Source organism: Tetrao urogallus, assembly GCF_951394365.1.
Source record: "Tetrao urogallus genome assembly, chromosome: 1".
Taxonomy (NCBI): Eukaryota; Metazoa; Chordata; class Aves; order Galliformes; family Phasianidae; genus Tetrao; species Tetrao urogallus.
This window is the reverse complement of record NC_136813.1, coordinates 51,197,422-51,222,892: the sequence shown is the minus strand read 5'-3', so window position 1 is coordinate 51,222,892 and position 25,471 is coordinate 51,197,422. Positions and strand designations below refer to the sequence as shown.

The window sequence follows — 25,471 nt, the reverse complement described above, 5'->3', positions numbered from 1 at the left end:
GCGGTCACAGTAAGTAGTAGGAGACAACCTCAAAGCTGTGCAGTTTGTATGCAGTATTAGCAGGGATGCAGGCATACACATCCCTCTATTCACACAAAGCTCAAATCTGACTGCTGGAACAGATTCTCATAAAAAAAAAATAATGCAAGAGTGGTGAATTAAGTACGAAATACAGAACACACTGCTGTCTGACTACAAGAGCTGAGGTTACAACAATCGACTTTCACTTGGATTGATTTCAGCGTATCTTCTCTGTAACAGAAGATGATCCTCCAAGCAGCCTCATAGTCTGGACAGCAGCACGCAAAGCTAAACAGTGACAGATTTAAAGATAGGCCTTACACCTCTCTAATCCTCAAAACCAAACCACTTGATTCCAACCCAAAGGATGATTCCTTTTGTCACAGCTTCGAGACGGACAGTCAGAGCAATGCAAACAAGGGCTGCCCAGGCTGCTGGCATGAGCTGCTCTGATGTCCTCAGAGGAACTCTTGCAGGTGGAGCCTTGGGGCTGTCCCAGGAGCAGAAGGCCGCCCACCGCTTTGTATATATGGAAAGGGCTCTCCAGGATCACCTTACAGCCCAGTGGGATCACAAGACTCACAGAGAGATGCAGGAGAAGAGCACCTTGTGCAAGAGACCAGGGATGGGGAAAGGGAGAGGTCAGTGCGGTTTGGAGAGGAACAAGCATGGGTAAATAGAGAGATGACAGGATAGAAAGTGCCAGCTGCGTGCAGAAAAGTTGCTGGTCAGTGTGCTTGCCTGGCCATGCTCTGGGCCTGGCTGCACAGTCTCTCCCACCTTTTTAAGTTCCATTTCTAAACGTTTTCCTGGGGGATGCACACATTGTTCCACATGTGTGTGTGGATGGAGATCCGTGCAACTGTGAGTCATACTCTTACACTGCTTCCAATAATTTGTTACAACACAAGTTTTATTCTTGTTGGTTATTCAGAATATAATTTGCCATTGTCTGTTCACCTCAGTGGACACCCCATTAACACAATTAATTAAGGACATACCAATGGGCAGTTAATAATAGGCACATAAAGCACATCACAGTGCATTTCCAAGGTACTGCTAGGTGGAGTGCAGACATTTTAATCTGAGAAATCCAAGAGCTTTTCTCCCGTTATCCTTAAGGACATACAAAAGAATTTAAGGCATATATGACCTGCTTCCAAATAACAGTGAAGCTAGAAGAATCATGCAGTTTGGCTTCAATTACTATTTCTTGGCAACACTTTTTTCCCCACCCCTCCACATTATAAAATTGAAATACAGTATAAAAATACATCTATGTAGAGTGTCGAATAGTGCCAAGTGCAATTTCAATATTTTAATGCTAAGGTATTAAGCTTGAGGTACATCTGAAGAGTGCAAATTCTGCAGGAGTTTCCTCAGGATGCCATCTTCTGTACAAGAGATTAATCATTTCATCTTGCTTCCCAAGAGGCTGTACGTTAACTCAGAACAGCTTTTCTCAGCCTCTCCCATGAGGTATGTTACCCAGTGATGTCAGCAATATCCTGATTCCTGTTATTGCAGGGACAGTTAACAAGCTACCATGATTCACAAGTGCTCTTAAATGCACCTTCTACATCCGAGAGACAGCTTCAGATTCTTTTCCATACAAGTCTGGATCCTGTTTTATTCGTCTCTTCTTTTCTTCCTCAACAAGTTGGGCTTCAACCTCATTTGGATCAATATATGTATAAAAATATGCCATGACAGCAAAAATGATGCAAACTGCAAACACCAAGCCTGCAAAGAGAACGTCCTCTGACCACTGGAAAAAACAAAACAAAACAAAACAAAAAAAGGTATAATTTAGCCATCAGCAGTTATTCATCCAAAGAATTACACAATTTTGCTGTTTGCAAGCAATGAGCTCAATTCCAAATGTGGAACTCAGCACACACAAGTACTGCATGTCTTGAGGACTAAATATTAATCTGTTTCTATGGATCACAGTGGAGAGTGAGACTAGTAACTCTAGTTTCAAAATGCTCTCTCTCCATCTGAAAACCCTCAACTGCTGTGTTTCACACTCTCTGGTTACTTCAGCTGAAACCAGGACTGAGAGACCTTTTTTCAAAGACAGGCTCTTCCTTCTCTGAAACATCACCCTTTTGGATTCACTAGGGAATGCCATAAGTAGTCTGAAGGTTTGTCCAAATGTTCTTCATCAGAAGAATGACTGCTTTCATGCCTGAAGGTAGGAGGTTTGAAACCAATGGTGCCAGAAGAAAGAAGGGACATGGCAAGGCTTACTGACTGGTGTTCAAAAGTTATGGCTGAGAATTATCAGCCATGACTCCCCTCATGTTAGAGCCTCTTTCTAATAGTGCAATACAAAGGCACGCTGATTGCCTGTGTGCTTACCTGCTCGCTCAGTGTGAATATTCCAGCCAGGATAAGGACATTTAAGTAACCGAAACCCACCGTCAGCAGCCATCCTGCCTGCAGCACTGACTTCATATTAGATGGTGCCTATAGAAGGAAAGCACTAAATTTTTAGTCACACTGTTAACACTTCCTGATGTTTACAGCATTATTCACACTGTAACAACACTGGTTCTCCATGGGGGGGAGGAGAGGGGGATTTTAATTGTTAGAACTCAATAAATCTCAAGAAGCAACAAGAGAAACAAGACTTTCTAATTACTGCTAAAACACTTTTTACATTGTGTGCGCTAAGTAGCCAAATGCAAAATGTGCCTGCTATCTCACTTTGTACACACTAAATGAAGGAGTGCTTCATAGCCAAGCAAGCCACAATTTATATTCTCATAACTGCAGAGGATACTCAGAATTAAGGGAAGAAACAGAGCTAATAATACAAATGAAGTTAGAAGACAAAGGAATTTGAAGTGTACAAATTGCTGTCAAAGACTGCAAGGGAAACCAAATTAAACCAGTGCAATTTTGATGCAGAAGTGTCAGTAGTGGCTCAATTTGTATTTGAGGGGTCTCAAGTTTGGTTTAACAGCAGCAGTACTGTTCTGTTCATTTTCAATGGAAAGTCATGTATGAGGTGACTGGAAAACTGGTGACAAATCTTCAAGCGGTACAACATGGCTCCATGGAAAACGTTGTGCGCCTGGCTGCAGTCCCGCTAGGGGGCTCTAGAGAATACTGTTCAAACAGCAGCGATACGGAACCATCTTGTAGGAACGAGGAGCCAGGAGATCTCCGTTTGTACAGGCTGGGGGCTTAAGAGTCCTGAGCTAACACGTGAATGACCTGAAGAGCAAAGCCTACCTGTGAGTATGAAAACTCCAGCCCAGTGACAGAGAAGACTACTTCTCCACATGTAAGTAAGAAATACTGAGGGATCTGCCAAGCCATATGGACTGTATTGGGTTGGATATCTTCAACGTATCTTAATTGAGTCACGTCTTGAGAACACTGAAAGTAAAAAAATAATGCATTATCAACAGTGGTAACGATTCTGGCCACCAGAGGAATTCTAAATAGTGTTATATCGTCTATGTAATCATACACAAAGTTCTGTGAGAGTAAAGGGCACTGTGTATGAAGCACCATGCAGCAAGTAAAGAAATGCAATTATTTCACATCAGAATTCATGCGAATACTTAGTGTCAAGCAGGGCTCAGGATTTAAAGCCACTGGTGATTAATATGAATTTTTGGCAGTATGTCATTGTCATGCTCATCGTTATTTTTATTGGTGTTTATGTTCAGACAGTTTAACATAAGAATTATCTGTTTAATTAAGGGCAAGAGAAATCATTGTTCAAGGGTATTTCAATTGAAAAACATTAAAATGGAGAACTATTGCCCATTCAACAGCAACTCACCTCATTAATTATGATTGTGTAAGCACCACCATATCCTAATGCCTCTGAAGTTGTTGTGCAATTAGTTGAATCTGCAACAATCACTATATCATCTGTTCTGAAGGAAGAAAAAAACCAATTCAACCCGTATGTATAGACAATTTTGTGTAAAATAAAATGTCCTTTGTCTTTCCTCCAGGGTCAAGTACGTCTGTTTCTTTAAGAGATTGATTTAGATGAGGGACACACTTACCTTCCTCCTGAAAAGAGATTGTAATCACTGATACTTGTCTCTTCCAGTATTCCAAAATCCGTGTCACCCATAGTCACGTTGACTGTCTGAGGCAAGTTATTTACAAACCTTTAACGTATAAGAATGATGAATACTTTGGTTAGTATTTCAAAGAATTCAAGTTTTACTTCATGTAACAGTAACAACAACTACATGGCAGTACGAGTATTAAGCTTTCTCCTTTTACTTTTGAAAATGAACATTTTTAAAGAACCGTAAATCCCCGCGGACACGGATAATGCAAGAAGCAAGACAGGCCTACATCACCTTATTGCTTTCATAGGGAAATGAAAAAAGTGAGCATTTACTTCTGGCAGTAACAAACACATCTACAAACGGAAGATGTGGAAAAAAAACCCCATATTTCCTACACCAATTGGTAGGACGCTTCTTACCAGCAATTCAAAAGAAGGTAGACACATTGCCTATCGCAAAAGAAATTCTAGGCAGTGTGAAACATACTTCCAAGATTTAGCTAAATAGATAAGTACGATAGCTCAGATAAATTTTGTTCTGGAAATTCCTTTACCCTCTAAACCTCTAACTGAGGTGTCCAGCAAGTGGAAATCCCCTACAGGATAGAAAATGGCGTTAAGCAAGAAGAATCCCCAGAAGAGGGAGAGTGAAGTAGTAATGCCGCTGAAAAGCTGAGGAGCAACATCAGCTTTACCTGATTAGATTGTTTCCTTCTTCTGGTTTTGATGTGAAATTATCTGACCGCTGGTGGAAGAGAGCATTAGTCAAGACACTTCATTGGCATCAGTGAACTGCTTAAACGTGTGCTATTACATACAACTGAGAATTCACAGAGGTTTCAGAGCAAGATTCCAGGCCTTATCTTTAGGTTCCCGCTAAGAAACATCTACTAGAAAATCCTTTAAGACCACACACGTAAATTCAGCAAAACAGTAACTGGCAAGTCAGGTTGGTCAGATATTGGTGAATTTTGTTGTTGTTTTGTTTGCTTTGGTTTTTCCCCCCCAGTATCCTGCCTGCTCTTTACAATTCAGGTACAATTTTCCCTCGGGCGGCAAAGAGAATAAGAGGGAAAAGGAAAAAGAAAAACTACCCAGAGCTTCCCACACTCCACATAGATAGTTGCTGTGGCACTGATGTATTCCTTAGGATTTAGGGCGACTTACCAAGCTAGAAACAATGCCTGTTGCTGCATTCTTAATGGTGACAGTATGCGTGTTGCTGCTCGAGTCGATATTTTCACTTCTACTCTCGGTCATAAAGCTTATGATTACAGATTTCAGCTGAGAAGTCTCAAACATCCTGTAGTTTGTCTACAAAGACGACAAATTGTTGTGAATGCCCATGTGATAGCATTTGTCTCTACCTCTGAGGAAATGCCAAATTTGGGGGGAATCAAAATTTTACAGGGACGTTACATCCAAAGTATCAGAGATTGTGAGCAACTCCTGACTTCAGTTCTTGTTATCTTTTCTACACCAGATGCTCATTTTGTTTGATCGGTGATGTCTTCCTTCATACAAACCTCAAAGCTTCCTACAAGCATTGTGGAAAAGCTGTAGATTTCGCCGTGTCTTTCTTTCTCCAGACAAATCTAGCTCACCGTTAGCAAAATTCTGTTTAGCAACAGGGACAGCACGTGTATAAACCATTTTCCACATGGCAACACTTCCTACAAGATGCTGATCCAAACTGCAGCTTTTGTGTTTCAGCGTAACACAAGTTACTACTGCCAGGATACATGATTTAGATATTTCAGCTACCCTTCACAGGCTGGAAATGTAATACAGCTTGAATAATAAATTAACACATTTATTTTAAAAATATATATCTTTGCTTTATAGATGCATAGAACAATTCAAAACACCTGGGTTATGTCTATGGTAGAGAATATAGTATTTGTACACGCTTCGTGTTCAGGTGTGCATCATGATACATCAATTCCACTCCAGGATTCAGCTTGGGCACCCTCATCTTCTCCCCACAGCTCGGTTTCCATGCAAGCTATATCTGAAGGAGAGTGGAAGAGGGCTTCCCTTCTTCTATGGAAGCAGGACAGCAGACTACCACAAAATGTGTTGGTAAGACTTCCTTGCATTCATTGTCACAAAGATCCACCAGCTCCACTGTGTCTTGCAGTCAGTAGAGCTAACAATCCAAATCCTGCTGTAAAAGACCCTGAAAGGGTTCTTCAACAGCAGAGTCTGGAGCTCGAGTAAGGCAGCCTAAGTGATCACTTAGAGTAAGAGCAATGACTTTCTAGGCCTGGAAGGATTTTCTTCTTATTATTATTTAAAGGAATAGCAGTCCTTCCTGTTAAGAAGTGGCACAGAGGGGAAAAAAAACCAACACATGGAAAATACTGAATTTTCAATCATTAGCTAAGAACCACTTTGACTTGCTCCATTCAAATTTGACTTCCTATTCCCCATCTCCCCTTACTTACTGACTCCATAGGAAGAACAGTCACATTCTGAAGATCAGGCAGAAACGTAACATCTGCATTGCTATTACCTAGGTTCATTATTCTGATTTGGGCCTGTCCAGCTGCAGGGAAAACTGGAAGAGTTTTCTGTAGGAAAGAAAGAAGTAAATCAGTGCTCTATCCTAAGTCACTTGGTGGAGGCACCTGAATAACTACTCTGTTATTTATCTCATGTTGAAGATTAGCATTTGCCTGATGATTTGTCAGTCAGTCATAAGAATGCAATTTTACTCATGTTTTAGTTGCTAGCCTCAAAGCTTTCCAACTGCTTCCTCATAAAGGATGTTTCTCCTTCACAATGCTCGCATGATCCTCTTCTTACAGGGTGCTGCCAATACCAACTCCACTCAGCAGTTCAGGGGACAGCTTTTCCCCATATCCTACGGGAGTACAGGTTTCTGAATTTCTTTATGCTGTGTTCTGGCTCCTTTTCCCAGCCCTCGTGCTGCTCAGAAGCACACACGTGCACTGTGCAGTGCGAGAGCCCAGAGAAAAAGGACAACTGGAGACTCCACTTTCCACCTGATCTAACAGTAAATAGATTCTGCTCTTGTAGAGCCTCAAGAGCTGCCCTTATTTCAGTTCTGCCTATGCCCCTCCTGTGCTTTGGTCTTTGTCATTCTTATTAGGTACAATTGCACAACCAAAATAGATCTAAATCTGCCTTTCTGCAGGATGCTCCCGTGCAACAGCTCTAATCCTTCAAGCAAGGCACTCAGGATGAGTCCTGTTGAAGGCCAGGTGCTTTGCTCCCCATTAGAAGACAGAGGCAAAATAAGGTGTGAGCCCAGACATCAAATGGTGATCTCCTCATTCCTCACAAAAGGTATTTAAGAAGTGAGAGCTCATCTTGATAGCGCACTAAGGAAGGTGGACGCCTTGGGAGGGCAATTCAGACGTTGGGATGCAGTCATTACCTCCCAGAGGTGTCACTGACTCCCAGCTACAAGGAAAACCTGCATCTTTTACGTCTGTTAAACACGACGGCTCCCTTTGAAGCAAGAAAATGTAGATGTGCCGAGTCCTGCCTTAAATAAGTGTCATAAAATCATCTTTGCTCATAGTGTGATGATGCTTCCCCGGCTGTGGTGAATCACACTTTACCTCCAGTTTAGATGTCAGAAGAGATCAGAGACACAAAGCAGCGCCCTGTTAAGGAAAATCTCTGGTTTTCAGCTTTTAATCTCAGTTTAAAGACCAGAGGCTGCCTTTCATGCATGATGTATCATAACAACAGGTGAGACTGTTTGTGGGATGGTGATTAGCACTGTAATATAACTGCCTATGAACTCACTGGATTGCAGTATGCTTTTGTATTTTCCCTCCCCTCTACTTCTGTGCACGCATTCTTATTCCTGATTTCCAAGTGTTTTACACACAGTGACTCATTTTCACCTTAAAAAGACTGTTCTACATTAACAAAACACTAGAATTCAGTACATGCACCTGGCTGAACTTACATCTATTTGCACTTGCACAAGGGCAGCAGCAACGGAAGCTAGGCCAGTAAGGAACATGCCAACAGTGATCTTCCTCAGGGGCCTAATTCAGCAATAAGACATATATATATATATAAGTTAGACAAACATTTGATTCATTCTCTATTTGTAAGTCTACAAATAGCAGATCATCACCATTTGAAGGGCTGATGTTGTCAGCATTTAGCTATCCTGTATAGAGTTCACAGTTACACTGCTGGGAAATTAAGTTTCCTGCAGCATCTTAACCTGTTGCTTTGCATCTGCTGGGCTCATTCCTGGGGTTAACCACTATCTGAACAAAATTGTTATTGGGTTTCTGATTTCGAAAGTCAACAGAAGAAAAAAACACATCATCGCTACCATAGAAAACAGTGAAAAGGCAAATTTACACCTTGTACAACAGAGTAATAACTCTTGTGTGCATCGCTATGTTTAAATCAAATATTGAAAGGAGCAAGTCAGGGAAATATTTTGAGTTAGGAGGCAGCTGCTGACATTTAGTTAAGTCGTAAGGGTGGATGTACGGCAGCTATTGTATTGATGGCATCAATTGTCTGATGCAGAACATCCACTAATGAAGAGAGGTGCTTCCAGCACAGCAGCCTCCCACTAGTTCTTCATATCTGGATGGAAAAGTAGGATTGCATCTTGCTCCACAGACTTTCACAGAATCACAGAATCACAGAATTGTAGGAGTTGGAAGGGACCTCCAGAGATCATCGAGTGTAACCCCCCTGCCAAAGCAGGTTCCCTACACCAGGTTGCACAGGTAGGCATCCAGGCCGGTCTTGAACATCTCCAGAGAAGGAGTTTATTCTAAGAAATGTATTCTGCACATAAAGAAATACGAAGATCTATGTGATGATACAACAGGCTTTGTTACAGGCGACAAAGGATGGGATAACCCAGGGAATGAGGGAGTTTGTGCTTTAGGAACGTGGGGCAAAATGCCGAGGAGCTGGCTGCTGGGAGCTTGAGCCACTCCTGTAACAGAGCTGCCTGAGCGCAAGGTAAGCCAAGTCCAGAAGCATCACTGGTGCTGACAGCAGTCTAGAAACCAGTAGCTTTGCTCTGTCTTGTTCAGTTTGGTGAGCCTCTTCCACTCCGCCTGCTTGCAAATGCTGGCCAGTTGATTGCCAGTAATAAAAGTATCATGCAGTGCTCTCTAAAACTGGCTCACTGAACACCTCCCTGGGATTGAAGGGAAAATACATCCGGTCCCATGTAGTTTTAAGCCCAGAAGATATCAGATGCTAAAAATTATGTTGTGCTTCTACTTCTGACACTTGGCAGGGGAGGGGAGTGTTGGACATAGGGAAGTGGGAAACATTAATGGTAGATAGCATCTCTTGTGCAGTCAAAGCACTTTGACCTCACCTTGAAGAGAAACCACGTTATTACTTTCCTATTAGAATCTGCACCTGTGGTCTGTGGTGCCTTTGTTTGCTGTTCAGAACTCTTTTATTATTACATGTGTTAAATATTAACCCCATTTTTAATACTATTTTGTTTTTCTCTTGGCTGGAACTTGCTTTTGTTTAGGGCAAGAAGAGCATCTTAAAGGAATCACTGAAATGAACCTCTGCTGAACCCAGGTAAATACATTAACTTACGTAAAATTGATCTTGCATTTCTGGATTAAAGGATAAATCACAGCATCTACAATTGGGACCATTATTATAATCAGGATTGGATTGACAGTCTGTTAAAAACGAACATAAAAAGAGAAAGAACTAAGTATTTTTCAGTCCATTTTTACAAAAGGCAACAATACATGTATATCATCTTTGGGAAGTACTTAGGATTGTCAAGTAGATTACTATACCTGCATTTGGTCTGGCTGAATCTGAATAGCTCCCTAGTGGGGAAAAAACATAAAATGTTAGTAACAAACAAATAAAATGGGTGTGAAAGGGGGAAATCTTGGGGGAAAAAAGTCACTTACAAAATCCCCATCCATTGTTGTGGCTTGCAGTGTCCACCTCGAGCCCTTGACAGAAGAAGAGAGAGGTAAATCCCATGGTTAATAAGTCTCCCAAATTTCCTCTTGAATTGTTTTCGTAAGTAAAGTGTTTGGACAGGTGGACAGTACAATAAAAGCAGAGATAGCTTGCTACAGGAACATAAACATTTGAACAAAGTGATCTTCATGGTTCATCTCACTTCATTTACTGGCTTCACAAAATCATGAAGAAATAGTACTCGAGAGGAAACGAGGAAACAAGACAGATGCACGGATGCTCCACACTTGGAGCCTCACCATGATTCCACGATTTCCCACACATGCTTCTCTCAGCTGTCACTGCAGATGAGCCAGAGGCCGTGCAGAGCTGGCACGTGGCTGTCAGCCAGGTGCTCACAGCCTACGGCCCTGACCTGCTGCTCCTTCCTGCAGCACTGGACCCCAGTGCCTTCCATCCCTCTGCCCAAAAAACCTGCCCATGCTCCCCAGCCTAGGGGGAGACAACTTGTACCAATGCATCTGCAGCCTCTGCTCTTGTGCTGCACCACTGTCTGGGACAGAATCATAGAATTGCTCAGGGTGGAAAAGACTTTAAAGATCATCAAGTCCAACCACAACCCAGCCATACTACCCTAACTCTAACAACCCTCCACTAAATCATGTCCCTGAGCACCACATCCACGTGGTTATTAAACACATCCGGGGTCGGTGACTCAACCACCTCCCTGGGGAGCTTAACAGCCCTTTCTGTAAAGAAGTTTTTCCTGGTATCCAACCTAAACTTGTGCATCTAGAGGCCATTTCCCCTCGTCCTGTCGCCTGTCACCAGTGAAAAGAGACCAATCCCGCTCTCGCTGTAAGCACCTTTCAGATACTGGAAGAGAGCAATAAGGTACAACCTCAGCTTCCTTTGCTCCAGACTGAACATCCCCAGATCCTTCAGTCTCTCCTCATAGGCCATATTCTCCAAGCCCTTCACAAGCCTTGTTGCCCTTCTTTGTTCCTGCTCCAGCACCTCCGTGTCCTTTCTGTACTGAGGAGCCCAAAACTGAACACAGTTCACCTCACTCGAGGTGAGGCCTCATCAGTGCTGAGTACAGGGGCAGGATGACTTCCCCAGTCCTGCTCACCACACCATTGCTCATACAAGCCAGGATGCCATTGGCCTTGTTGGCCACCTGGGCTCACTGCTGGCTCATGTTCAGCTGACTGTCCATCAGTACGCCAAGGTCCCTTTCATCAGGCAGCTTTCCAGCCACTCCTCCCCAAGCATGCAGGGCTGCCTGGGGTTGTTGTGACCAAAATGCAGGACCCGACACTTGGCCCTGTTGAAACTCATACAGTTAAGAGCAGGAGGAATACCAGGGAATCTTAGAGCAGGTCACATTCATAGTTACAGCTCACCAGTACTAAAGCATAACCCTGGCAGTCTTCAGAATGTAATGCACTCTGCCTTACAGAGAGCTGATTCTCTCAGATACCCTCCTAAATTTGTACTGCAGTACTTAATTAACAAAAGCCTGCTTTCCTGAGTCCTGAGCACTCCATCCAAATCAGTGGGAATTACAGGGTTATACTCCAAGATGTGAGGTGTTACTGATCTGAGCGATCAAGCAAGATGGCATACATCTCTCTGGCTCTCCAGAGTGCTTAGATGAGGATTCCACGCTGCACCTCAACTGACAGCAGAGAAGAGTGGGAACTAAAAAGCTGCAGGTTACTGTTTCATCTGCCACCTGCTGGCTGGTAGGATCTAGAGAGGCCCGAGTCACTGGATCACTCCTGGGAATGCCCAGATAAGTCAGCTGACTGCTCTTGGACCACAGGACATTGCGTGAGCACTGAGTAACCATTGTGCATCATAACTGGGCTGAAGAATTTGCTGAGAAGTACTTCCCACCCTTACACAAAGGTCTTTTTAGGTGCAGTGCCTCCAGAACACGTAGAACAGGGCACATTTAGAAATGCAAAGCAAAGTATTTCTACTTTACCTGCTGTTCAAAAATTCCCCAGAACATGGGGAGAGCGCTGTAAACGAAAAACACATTGAAAACCATCTTGATCTGAGTAATTAGCAGTTTCTGGAGATAAGAGGAAATACAAAGAAAGAAGTCAGTGAGAAACGCAACACTTCCACTGCAGTTCGCAAATTCCCGGCGCAGCAGCAGGTGGAGACACGGGACCTCTCATGCAGTGTTTACCCATATCCTGAACTTTGGATGTGCCAGAACTTCTGCTGATTTCTGTTAAAACAACCCCAGGGTGGAGTGCCAGTTAAAGGGGACGCTGGCAGCAGAAAAGTCTGTTCTTGGCATGCCCGCACTGCAATGGCAGCAGATTTAGCTCTACACTACACTGTTTTTTTTTTTCCTGGTAGGCTTTAGCAGTGCTGCTTAGGAGGCATTTGAATGACAAGGAGCTGTGGAATGCATCTCATGCATGAGAATTACACATAGGCAAAAGTAAAATGAAGGGAAGGGGCTAAGGTTTGTGCTGACATTGACAGAATTGCAGGGTGTGTAGGGTGCAGGGAGCAAAGGACACAGCCAGGGGACTATGGGACATAAGCCATCAACTTGCACATGATGAAGAGGTGCAAAAGCTATTAACCCAGTTTCCAAGGCAATGGATCAGAGCAGGCAGCACAGGAACTGGGGCCTGGGGAGGCTGAGGGACAGCAGTGCTCACACAGTACTTACATCATACTTCTCGCTTGCCCAGTCTAGCCAGTGTTCTCTTTTTGGATACTCTTTGCTGCGATGCCAAAACCTGTTTTTAATGGCAAACTGGAAAGAATCCATTATGTTAAAATATTTGTAATATAAGCTGTTTCATAGTTAAAAGTGACACTCCTGCTTCTAGAACTCCTCTTTAGAGGGTGCCAGGGGTGACCTCTGTTACCTGCTGCAAGCACGGGAAGGAACAGTCCATTTAAGGCTTCATTCACAAGTGCCTATCTGGGCAAGTGGTTACCTGGGATCAGGTAAACCAAGCAGATCTGCTCTGAGCAGCTCTAAAGTGGATTGCTGTTAGGAACTGGAAGACCTGCATACTTAGGACGAACTTACATATAGCATGAGAATGTCTAATGCACCATTTCTCAGAACTGAATGGCTGTGAGAGCACATTTCACTATAAGAAACTGCAACTTGTAGAAATTTAATGGTACTGAATATGCAAAAATAATAGTCCTGAAGGACTCCACAAACTTTCAGAGTGTGACAACATGCAAAGCCAAGCTGGGCAGGCTCTAAGGGCAGTGGTCCAAGAGAAGGCCAGAGGCACATACAGAGATTTGGTTTGGGTAGTGTTTATAGGACAAGCAACAGTCTTGGCTATAACAGCCTCACAGGTCTGCATGGAGAATGGGGAAGCCTGTGAATGATAAAAGTGCCCTGATCTCAAAGTTGAGACACTGTTAAGTTTAGGATATGCAGAGCTAAGAAAGCAAATTTAGCTCCCTTCCTCACAGGCTTGCACTGATACATAATGCCCCAGCCTCCTTAGTACAGAGGAGATCAATATCCTCTGCACTGTAAACTATGAATTCTTTCAATAGCCAATAAATTTTTGTGGTAAGTTATACTACTGCCTCTTGACTCAGGTCAGGGCGTACTTTCTTGTCTCCCTACAAGGCTGTCTAAAAGAACATGAACAAGCAAAAGGATAATTCCCAGAAGATGGGATAAGCTTTCACACATTGTTAACATCTTGTTTTGTTTTCTGTGTGTATAAACTGAGATACGAATAAAGACAAATAAAAAGGCAGTCTAAATTTGGAGGCGTCAGTAAGAAGTCTTCAGAAAGGAAAAGAGTTTTTACCGTACAATATAAGAACTCTGCAGTAGGTGCAAATACTGAGCAGCTTTGAAGGTTCCTGTCAGGCTTTTAGGGAATACAGGCACTACTTACACCAATGCATTTACAAACTCGAGCCATTGTATTGTCTTGCGGCTGAACTTTTTTGTACATTTGACTTCCAGCTACGAACACAACTGCAATAAGCAAACAGAAAGGAATTTGTGGTTAATTGAAAGCAGTGGCAAATAATTTAGTGTGAAAAACATAATTAAGTAGTTGCATCAAGCTGGGAGTAACTCTGAAAGGAGTAATGAGCATGACTATTGCCGTGTTATTATACAGTAAAACAAATCAAATTAATAAATACCAGTAAATATCGCTATTAAAGATGCAGGACCAAACCGTGATGCTCTTGAGGTTAGTGGCCATTCTTGGAGGGATACGAGTTATGGTCAAAGCAACAGCCACTCCGGATCTGCTCTTTGGCCTTGCTGCACTTAAATAGGAACTCGAGAGCCCGGGACGCCATGTCACATCATGCAGGGACACGTGAGGCGTCACCTAAGCCACAGCTTTTGTCAGCATTCCCTCAGCTCCCACACGCAGACACGTTCCCCAGCCTCACCCTCCCACGTGTTGGCAAGGTGTGGGCTCACACGAGCAGCCGCCGTCACCCTGGGCTGGGTGCACTGATAAGACAGTGGCAGCAGAGCTGGTGGCCCACCTGGGTGCCAGATCCAAGAGGGGACATGACCAGGAAAAACACTACAGCGTACACCCGCCAAACCATTAGAAAAAAATAAGATAATAAAATACAACCCGCAAAACCTGCTCATGTGAGCATCAATTTCTTGGTCTTTGTATGGCAGCTGAAAGGCTCAAGGGGCAATCTGCAATGCAGCTAGTAGAAATACACCATTTGGATCAACCCTGGCATACTAGTGTTGTATTTCGCTACAGGAAATAAAGGACAATTACCCTGCACAGTTCACTATCCTGGACTATGAACAATATCTGAAAATTGCATTTTCTCAGTTCTCATCCTACATTTAGAAGACCTTTTATTTATATAACCCAGCACACCAAGCAATTTAGACAGTATATTACATGTCTATTTCATACCATATCATAGAATCATAGCATTGAAAAGGACCACAGTGATCATCCAGTTTCAACCCCCCTGCTGTGTGCAGGGTCACCAGCCACCAGACCAGGCTGCCCAGAGCCACATCCAGCCTGGCCCTGGATGCCTCCAGGGATGGGGCATCCGCAGCCTCCTTGGGCAACCTGTTCCAGTGTGTCATCACCCTCTGTGTGAAAATCTTCCTAATATCTAACCTAAACCTCTCCTGCCTCAGTTTAAAACCATTCTCCCTTGTCCTATCGCTATCCACGTGCGCAGTCATTCAGCTGAATTGTGCCTCAGCTTCACCAGTGTCTCCTTTAAAAGAGGGAACTTTGGGTCAATCTGCCCTCCCTCCAAAAAAGTTTCACAAGTTACATATTGCAGAAATAATCAGGTATTTCTAGGGATTCATACTTGCAGATTTCAACTACTTTCTCATGATTCAGAAATCATTATCACCTAACTACAGCAAGAAAGCAAGATGGAAACAGTTCAACTTACTTAACGAAACAGCCATGAGGGCAGCAGGAACTCCAAACACCAGTGGGTAGCACTGCTGTCTGCTGTGAATGCCACATTCTTGAGCTGAAATATAAAGTAATGTTTGATACAAATCCCAGGGACTGCTGCCAACATTTCACATAGAGTTTCTATTTCTTGCATTCACTGTTGACTCAAGGGAAAAAAGAGTCTCTGCTGATAACTGACAAGCTGGATGACCATGATGCAGATCTACTTACGTTACTGAGAAGGGGAATAATGCATCACAGAAACCTTAGAATGGCAGAGGTAGGAAGGGGCCTCATCTCACTCTCTGCTCAATCTCGGCACAATCAGGGCCACCCAGACCAGGTTGCCTTGGGCCATACTTTCGGAGGTCTGCAAGAAGGGAGACTCTCTGGGACAATCTCTGGGCAATGTGTGCCAGTGCGTTTTCGTTAGGAAAAAAATAGCTTGCAGCTAATTACTACTTTCATTTTTTTAAATTATTTTTTATTTAAACAATTAGAGAAAACGATGGTACAACTTTCCCCAATCAAATCTGTTAGTTTTTCCAAGGTAGCTTTCACCCTGTATCATCATGGAAGCAAACTGCATCTTGTGGCGTCTGCACGTCTCCTTCTGTTTTGGGAAATAATAGAATTTGCATGAAGCAGACCCCTAAAACACTTCCACATGATCAGTTCTAGTCAGCTGCCATCAAGGAATTTAAGGGCTAGAATTTTGGTCGAGAGCATTAGGGTTATTCCAGAGGTTGCATTACATTTTCTCACTTTTGAGAAAAAGTGGTCTTCCTCAAACGCCATCACATCCCTACACTGGCGGGAAAGAAAAGAAAACTTGAAGACTGAATTTCCTGTTGATTGTAGCCTGTATGACTTGCATTCCAACACTCATTCCTTATTGCCATTTAAGTATTTTATGAAGAAACGTGTGGACTTACCTCTGAGAATTGGGGTGATCACATTGGATATGAGACTTCCAGCATTAATGGACAAAAATAAGATAGAGAAGAATCTACTTCTTCGTTTTTGCTACAGTAAGAACAAAAATGTTTTTCAAAAAATGATTTTAGAAAGGGCTAGCCAGAGCAACTTTATTTTCCCTAGACTGAACCAACTTATTGCGCAGTTCAAGACACATTGTTATCGACCTTCTTTACTCATGAAGCACTACAGTAAGACACTTTTCTACATATGTACTTCATTATATTGCTGTAATAGCCAAGCAGTAAAGATACACGTATGACTGAAAATCTGGAAGATACCTGATGTTCTTCAAACTGATCCCCACCAAATGCTGACACACAAGGTTTGATTCCACCAGTTGCAAGTGCAATGAGAATCATGCCAGTCATAGACAGGGCACTAGGATAAAGTAGAAAAAAAATGAAGAAAGAAATCATTCTGCTATCTTAGTTGAAGCTTGATGTAAAAGGTTGACTGCAGGACAGTTGAAATGCAAGTGTCATCATTTTAAGTCTTAAGTTGTCTGCCCTGTCCACCACCAACGTGGAGAACATGCGTGTACAAGTCAACTCACATGTGCACCGCAATATTATCAGGATTGCCATCTCTGTTTTGATCTGTCATGTCGTTTATGGAGCTTACAGCCATGACTGCTTGCCCAATTGTATAGACAATGGACAGGGAGACAATGGTCCTGTTATAAAGAGAGAAAATAAACTTTTACATACATTGGCAACTAAATGTTTATGCATACATGTGAAAAAGCAGAAGTCTGCATCAACTATATCACCCTCTAACTAAGCAAGGCAAGATGACAAATAGGCTCTCTAAAAATCATGAGGTCATGGGACAATAAACAATTGTTTAAATCTTCAGTGGTTACCACTTAACCACCAGATCAAGAAAATGGCATTATCTTATTTCACATACAGTGAAGTACAAATTGACTACTCTACTAAGGTACGTAACTTATGCTAATTTTAATATTGCTTAAGTATTCTCTATGTTCTTTAATTTTCTTTCCTCCATGCAGCTTAAATATATTTTAAAGACAAAAGCTCCCCTAGAGACACTGTTGTGAAGGCAATATTACAAGATCACCATGTCTCCCATGCCTTTAACACCCATTCCTCTTCCTCGCACAGAAGAACAGCCCCATTCAGACTTTGTTGGAAATTAATAAAAAGTAATTGGCTGTAGTTAGTCTTTCAGAAGAAGCAGCCCCAGAAGCAAAGCAGCCCCCAGTAATAAAGGGCAAAGCTCAGGGATCTAGGACAACCCAGATCTGTTTGACGAAAGCCTCACAGCAAGCTTGGAGCTCCCTGGAGCAAGAGCAGCAGAGGGAGCACAAACTCGGTGATCAGCTCCTTCTTTAAAGCATGCCATCTGAACCAATGGATGCACACACGTTCAACCTGCAGGGCATCAAACTGCTTGCAAAGAGATGTCACTGATCAGACCAGCTACAGAGAGAACACCTGGCTCTGATTACAGAGCTGGTCTCCCAGAGGCCATCAGCCTGGTAGAAGACCGCACAACCTGCAGACAACCAGCTCCAAAGACAGCCTCATCTCTAATCTCTGGGAGACCTTTGACAGCATTCCTCGCTCATTGCCCTCAATAAAACCCTTTACTGGGCATTTTCTGGCAAAGTAAACACTAATGGAATCATGACATTTATAAAGAAGAGCAACATCAGGTTGTTAAAAGTAATTTGGCTATATCTTAAAGCACTTCATTCAGCCTTACTTCTCTGAGCAACTACATGCAGGCAAAAATAGCTCATAACTTAAGAATGTTGCAGTTCAGTAAGATCTCCCACTGACTCAAGTCAATACTGAAATTATAAAATGTTTTAGAATACATTCTAAAAGTCTCACTTAATACCAGGTGACGTAGTATTTCACTATTTCAATGGCTACTTGCAGGTGGTAAGCTTAACAGATGAGCAGATCTGTAATTTTGGTAATCCCCAGTGCAGTTTCAGAACTGGGGGAAAAACGATCCTGAAGTATATTGGTTTGTTATTTGTTTGCTTTTTGAGGGAAGAATAAGCACTGACTTAAACTTTCCCAGGCAGGAGTCTGCAATGAACGCTCCCAAGATGGGTGCGAAGTAGCACAGGGCAACGAAGAAGTTGTAGATGGCTGTAGAAAGGCTGTTATCCCACCGCAGGAAGTCCTTGAAATACAATACGAGCACAGCTGTAAGAAGAACAAAAGAGCAGGTTACAAACCAGAGTCAGGGCTGGGTAGCAGCAGGGACAGGGAGGGGCAGGATTTGGGATGTACCTCGCATGCCATAATAGGAGAACCTCTCGCAGAACTCATTGATGACGATGAAGAAGATGCTCAAGGGATAGCCAAAGCAGCCCGGCTGGAAACAAAAGACAGCAGAGCTCAGAGCTGTGCAGCACAAGCTACCATGGTGTGCTGTGCCCTACTGTCTTCCATCCAGCCTCTGCACGGCAGCTGGGTGCTCAGGGAGAGGAGGCTGTGTGGGCTGAGGTGGGAGGAAGCCATTTGCCTGAATCAAGAATCAACTCCCACTCTCCACTCCTGGTTCTCAGATCTCAGACTTCCCATCTTCCCTTCCCATGACATCTCTAGCAAGGTTTTGTGTGATTTCCAGCTTGTGCACTTCACACATCTGAAATCTTAAGCACTCACAGTAATCTTGACTGGTAATCAAAGAAGCAAAGAGCCAGCATTTTTGGAAAAGAAACCCCAAGCCCCAGAAGCACAGGGAAATTAGGAGCCTGGCTCTACGGATACATAGTGCCAGTTGGGACAAACAATTTAATTAACTATTTCCTTCAAACAAACCGCAGGAAAGCTCCTCATCCTTACAAGTTCTCTGCTTTGCAAAGAATCCTTCATTTCTTGCCAATAAAACTGGCTTAACTCCTCAGCTAAACCCACACAGCACTAACTGCCAGATTTCCTGATCCTCCAACTCTTGCAACGGGCATCTGCATGGCTGCTACAACACAACTCATGACACATTTCTTGCCCATTGTGACAGAGAAGAAAGCCATCCATCAGTTGTAAATTTACCCTAATCGCTAGAACTGCAAATTAAATCTCTGACCACATGCTTTTCTCAGCGGGTGAGCATACGGTCTGATCTTTGGGTATGTGTTGTCTGTATGGGGAACATACAGTCTGATTTCTGGGAGTTCCTGTGCAGAGCCAGGGGTGGCATTCAATGATCCTTGTGGAGCCTTTCCAACTCGGGATATTCTATGATTCCGTATGATAAAATTGCTATTAAAATTACTAGAAACACCAGCTGACATAACCCTTCCTACTTCACTTCTTAAGGGTTTAATTCTGAAAGTTGCAAGATTTTTAATAAACCTCAGGACTTTGTAGCCAAAGCTACACCAATCCCCATCCACTTCAGTGATCCACCTAGGCTGTAAAGACCGTTCAGCTCGAATATTCTTAAACTATTTTCTGAATAAGGAAATTGAAGCCATTTTTACCCATAGATTAAGTTCTATGAAACTTGATTGCATCTGGATATGATTACAGTGACAGCTAGGAACAATAGAATAATATAGTTTTACAAAGGCTTGAGAGTCCAGGAGCCATCTGAATATAGCATCCAAGACCCAGTAAAGCAGATATTTAATCACAGAACCACAGAATTGTAGGGGTTGGAAGGGATCTCTAGAGATCATCGAGACCAGCCCCCCTGCCAAAGCAGGTTCCCTACACCGGGTCGCACAGGCAGGCATCCAGGTGAGACTTGAACAGCTCCAGAGTAGGAGACCCCACGGCCCCCCTGGGCAGCCTGTTCCAGTGCTCCAGTGTTTCTTACATTGGTGCCTAATAATAAACAAACGCGTATGCGTGAGCTGTCTGCAAATGAAAAAAAGCAATGCATATTTGAAGGATTAATAATAAGCAGTGGAGGGGTATAGGACATTTCATAGGTGAAACTGATGTAATTTAAGCAGCGTGGACAAGTATGGCGTTATTTATCTTTATGCTGTGAGAATTTAGAAATTAGTTTACTTCATATTTGAAAGGAAAGAAACCTGATACAGGGAAAGCCTGACTGGAGAGGGTAAATCGGAGAGCTCACATCACCAGTAGACTCTGGACAAAGCCTTAATGAGCTGCACAGCACGTAACAAAAGCAGCGTGCTGCAAAAAGATTTTGTAAATAATAAAAGAGAAGTTAAAGTAGAAGTGGTGAGAGTGTCACTGGCTTTAGAAAGACTCAGCCATGAGGACGACCAAGCAGCCCAGCTGCTGTCTCCTTGGCTATTGCTGCGCACGTCTTATCCGTGGCTTGGCAAACAATTTTCACCCAAAGAATCTGACTTCTGCCAAGGTGAGCACTGAGTGGGACCCACTCAGCTTTAGAGCAACAGAAACCAGAAGCCTAAACAGATCTGTTGCTCTTGATTTCTCATGTCCTCCATGGACTGAAAGAGGCGTCTCTAGAGGAAGACCATCCACATTTATCCCAAATTACATTGGCACGGGCTGTGGATGCACCATCCCTGGAAGTATTCACGGCCAGGCTGGAAGGGGCCCCGGGCAGCCGGAGCGGGTGGGTGGCAGCCCTGCCCACAGCAGAGGGGTTAGAACTGGGTGGGCTTTAAGGTCTCTTTCAACCCAAAACCGCTCCATGATTCTACGAAGATCAGACAGGAGTCACTTGTAAGTTCCAGTCTTGCTCAGCTGAATGTGCAAGCTGCTCAGATGACCATCCCCGACCCCGGCACCACTTTTAGCAGCCTGAAGGTCACAGAGAGGAGAGTGCACGAGCCAGGGAGCAATCGTTACGCATGCAAACATCTGTGTAGCCACACTGCAAGCCAGAGAGCAGAAGCCCAGTTTGAGAGCACAGGGAAACAAGCTGTCAGGAAAAGATTAGGAGTGGAGCTGAGCACTGCTCCAGAGTCAGCCAATGGGAGCCATCATGAAGGCTTCTCTCAGCACTTATTAGATGTGCCTTCGTGCATTACACATGTGCATGCATACATTTACTGACACAACTGTTGTGAACCCCAGGTCCAGAAAGCATTCCATCTACTGCAGAACAGGTAAGAACCCAGAGGCTGCATCTGATTTATAACACTCCATAACATTCCTCTGCTCTGGGGATCCCAGGTTTGAGACTGGCACCACCCATCTGCACACCCTTGGCTTCAGCTACTGAGGAAGCTGTGGGAAAGTCTGCAGGGAAAGTTTGCAGAGTAAAGCCTTGGAAGATAAGAAACTCAAGGCTGCAGACAGACGTAGCCAAGAGGTTCTGTTAACAGTTCAAAGATTCACAAGGAAGAATGCCACAGGAGAGCCAGCAGGTGCTGACAGCTCAGTGACAGGCAGGATGAGCTCTGGGGACCCTCCCGTCCCAGCTGGTATCTTTGTGGCCAAAGGCTCTTCAGACCTCTTACCAGGATGGTGAGCGTGCCAGTGCCTAGCTGGGGTGTAGGAAGCTGCCAGGCTATCTGGTGTTTGTGTTGGCCGGTAACTCATTACTTTATATGTAAAGTATGTTTATCTTATGTTTACAGGGTGTTGGCTTTTATGCTGTTTTGATTTGTGGGTTTTTGGGTTTTTTTTTTTTTGCACAGCTAAGTTTATCCAAAGTAACCCAAAGAGCAACTCACTGTAGCATAAGAGAGAGCAATACTTACCGCTGATGAGCCCTCACTCTTACTTTTTGCAGCTGTGGGGGAGAAGGAAAAAAGAACAAATGAACAAATAAACAAGTAAATTTTCAGTCAGAGGGACTTAGAGTGCAAGAAGACTATCAAAAAGCTCGATTTCCTTTTGCTTTCCAGACTAAAATGTAGCTAACGCTTAGATTCACATAAGCTGCCAGGGAAACATGGAAAAGGACCAATGAGGCAGAGCGCTGCTTTCACTGTGTCAAGCACTCCCACAGCTGCACAGCACACACAGTTCACCTGCAGAGATGCACCCCGCTTCAGTTCACTCACAGGGTTGTCACCTGCAGGACAAGCCGGGGGTGAGGAACACAGCTGAAGTGTCCTGCAGAGATGGTTGCTGAGTCCTGTCCATCTCTCAGACCTAACAAGCACTGAGCGCACAGCCTGACTAGTGATGCACAAGGCCACACATTCATGTCATCTGGAGGCTTATCTGGAGGGTCCTGTGAGCGCTGTCCATCAGGGCACGCTTGGCTGAGCTTGCACTGCACCAGAGGAAGGCCAGCACCCACAAAGTGGATGTCAGCATATCCTAGAGCACCACATGAACTAGTTCATTATCATTAAGATAGTATTGCAATAATAATCATGGAACTTGCAGGAGGCTGTTTGTTTTTGTGTGTTTTTTTTTTGTTGTTTTTGTTTGCCCCCCCCCCCCCTTGCTATGGGATGAAATTATCACCTCCACAAGAAATCTTTCAGAAGCATTTTCCAGAGAATGCTGACTGACTTCATTTTTGGGACACCTTTGTGTCAACCATTTCGGCTTTATTCCTCTATTCAGCACTGACATGCTGTAATATATTGCGTATAAATATATATAGATAGATAGATAGATAGATATACACATACCTACAAACCCACAATTCTATAAAGAACACAACATTATATATAAAAAAATGATGCACTACATAAGCAGTGTTATTCAGATAGCCAACGTTTCAACAGAGGAACCTAAACAGCCCAAGCAACTCCAGTAGCAGGCAGCCTCAGGGACAGACCTCCAAAAGAACAGAACACTTGGCATTCTGCACCAATTTCAGCGACAAATCTGGGGTTTGTGGGTGGCATGTTGGTGCACTGCCTCTTCAGGGCAAGCCTCACTAATTCATTCTCTCCTCACAAGAAACAAGCCCTAGAACTGTTCTCTTTCACTCTGAGCAGCCACACACTGTATTTCCTTGAGATATCGAGGTATTTTTTTTTACCAGACTGTGATCTCATAAGGGATGTTCTTACTTCACAGCCAGCTGCTCTCACGTGGCTGAGCCTCGGCCTCCTCCTGGAGCAGCCTCACAAGGATGCTCCTGTCCCCAGGACCAAGAGCTGCAGAGCCCCTTCCAGAAAGAGGCTGACACAACCAGCACTAAAACAAACCCACAGCATAGCAAGCCTGATGCTACATGGGCACAGAGGGTTTCTCCCTCCCAGGGGTCCCACCGTCTTGCCCGACAAGACGACAGGACCCAGGTGCCCTTGGGGCAAGCTCTGCCTGCTCATCTCCACCACTACAAGAGGCAGTCAACCCATCTGGGCTGCAGTGGCACTGGTTGTGTTGGGCACCCTGCATTAGGTACCCCCACGTTGGTCTCGCTGGGCACTCCATATTGAGTGCCCCACATTAGGGGGCTTGTGTTGGACTTATCAGGCATCCCACATCGGCCTTGTTGGGCACTCTGTATTTAGATACCCTGCACTGCTTTTGTCTGGACACCTCACGTTGAGCACCAGGCATTGGTTTTGTGGGGCATCTCAGGTCGGGAGCCCAGGCAGCGCTCCAGCCCGGAGGACCAACTACACGGATTTGTTCTCCCGTGCGCCTCAAACCACCGTACAACTCAGCCCCTGGCAAACTCCGTCTGAAAAAAACCGCTACCCAGCAGCGGGATGAACACCGCGCTCGACCCTCCCGCACACCCATCCCCGCACCTACCCATGGGGCCGGCGCGCTGCTGGCGGCCGCGCGCGGACAGAGGGACAGAGGGACGGACAAAGAGCGGACAGCGGGAGGGATGGAGGGAGACGGGGGCGGCCGGGATTTAAGGCGGCTCTGCGGGGCCCCCGCCCTGGCCGGTCCCGGCGCCGCCCGCAGCCGCGCAGGTGCGGGAGGGGCGCGGGGCGCGGGGCGGCTGCGAGAGGTGTCCGCCCTCGGCCCGGAGCCGTTCCGAGGTGGAGGCAGCTCTGTGCATGCTGCCGGGTTTGTCCGGGCGAGGGTTTGGGGACTTTGTTTAATTACTGCACGCACTTAATGATTACCTGGCTGCTGCTGGCCAGGTCGGTTTCTTCTCGGGTGATAATGAGGAGCACCTGCAGCCCGCACTTAATTCAGACATACAGAAGGCTTCTGTGACCCTGATGGAGAGCTCAGTGTGGACTGCTGATGTTGCTTTGCATGGGGGGTAGTTTGCTTGGAGGAGCACTACCCCCCATCAGTTACCACTGACTCCTAACGTTTTTGACAGAACCATTAGCATTGAGGGCACCTTAAAAAGCCAGGTATTCCAGTTCCCCTGCAGTGAACAAGGACACGCACAGCTAAATCAGCTCGCCTGTGCCATTGACCACCACACTCTGGACTCAGTCCTGCAGCTGGTTCTTTGCCCATTGAACAGTCCTGCCATCAAATCCATATCTGTCCAGTTTGGGGAGAAGAATGTTGTGTTGTACTGTGTCAGAGGCCTCACTGAAGTTCAGATAGATGGTCAGTGTCTCTTCCCTTCACAGCGTCTTAAAAAGCCACTGTGTTGGTCAAGCAGGATTTGCCCTTGGTGAAGCCATGCTGGTTCTCCTGTGTCACCTCTCTGTCTTCCATCCTTCCTTTCGTTCAGCTGAAGAAAGAGCGTATGGTTATACCAGACTTACAGCACGTACACTTGTAAGAAGCAGCTTATGCTGTAGAAAGAGAAGCATACTGGATGTGCCTGCCTGCAATGCACACCCAGCAGCACAGCAGGCAGTGAGTCCCTGCTGAGGTCGGTCTGGCCAACAAGCAGTCCAAAACACAATGGCTAACGCCAGTGTTTCTCCCATGCAGAAATCACTGAGGTGCTTCTACCGTTGTTGAGCTGTTAGAGTAGGAAGATGAGATTTCTCCCCTGAGAACTAGATTTGGCCATTTAGCCTCTTCTCCTTGTATATGCCATGGTGGTGGACAGGAATGTGGGTTTGTTCCCAAGCACATCCTATATAAACTGTGTGCGTTTTGTGAAAGTAAACAATAGGCCTCAAATGCCTAGATGCCTCCTAGAAGGAGACATCCAAGAGAGAAGCATCCATGAGAGACACTGCAAGCTTTCCTAGCAGTTTGAGATAAATGCTACGTGGGTCACATCGGCTTCCACTCCTGTTGTCTCTCAGAACTGAAGGACTCTCTTAAACCAA

At 44.5% G+C, this 25,471-nt stretch overlaps 1 protein-coding gene across 1 annotated transcript; it reads right to left on the bottom strand.

Moving 5' to 3' along the window:
* Positions 1–1,597: 1,597 nt before the first annotated feature.
* Positions 1,598–24,011, bottom strand: LOC306949932 (solute carrier family 15 member 1-like; the record flags this gene model as incomplete). The annotated part of the gene is made up of 23 exons (XM_079539991.1): positions 1,598–1,789; positions 2,386–2,493; positions 3,265–3,411; positions 3,824–3,920; positions 4,056–4,163; positions 4,765–4,814; positions 5,237–5,383; positions 6,517–6,642; positions 8,016–8,097; positions 9,650–9,738; positions 9,862–9,894; positions 9,982–10,026; positions 11,991–12,080; positions 12,699–12,785; positions 13,912–13,994; positions 15,428–15,511; positions 16,371–16,461; positions 16,695–16,794; positions 16,970–17,089; positions 18,458–18,599; positions 18,687–18,771; positions 22,055–22,086; positions 23,810–24,011. 23 exons carry the CDS (start codon positions 24,009–24,011, stop codon positions 1,598–1,600), a joined length of 2,340 nt encoding a protein of 779 aa, XP_079396117.1.
* Positions 24,012–25,471: the final 1,460 nt, after the last annotated feature.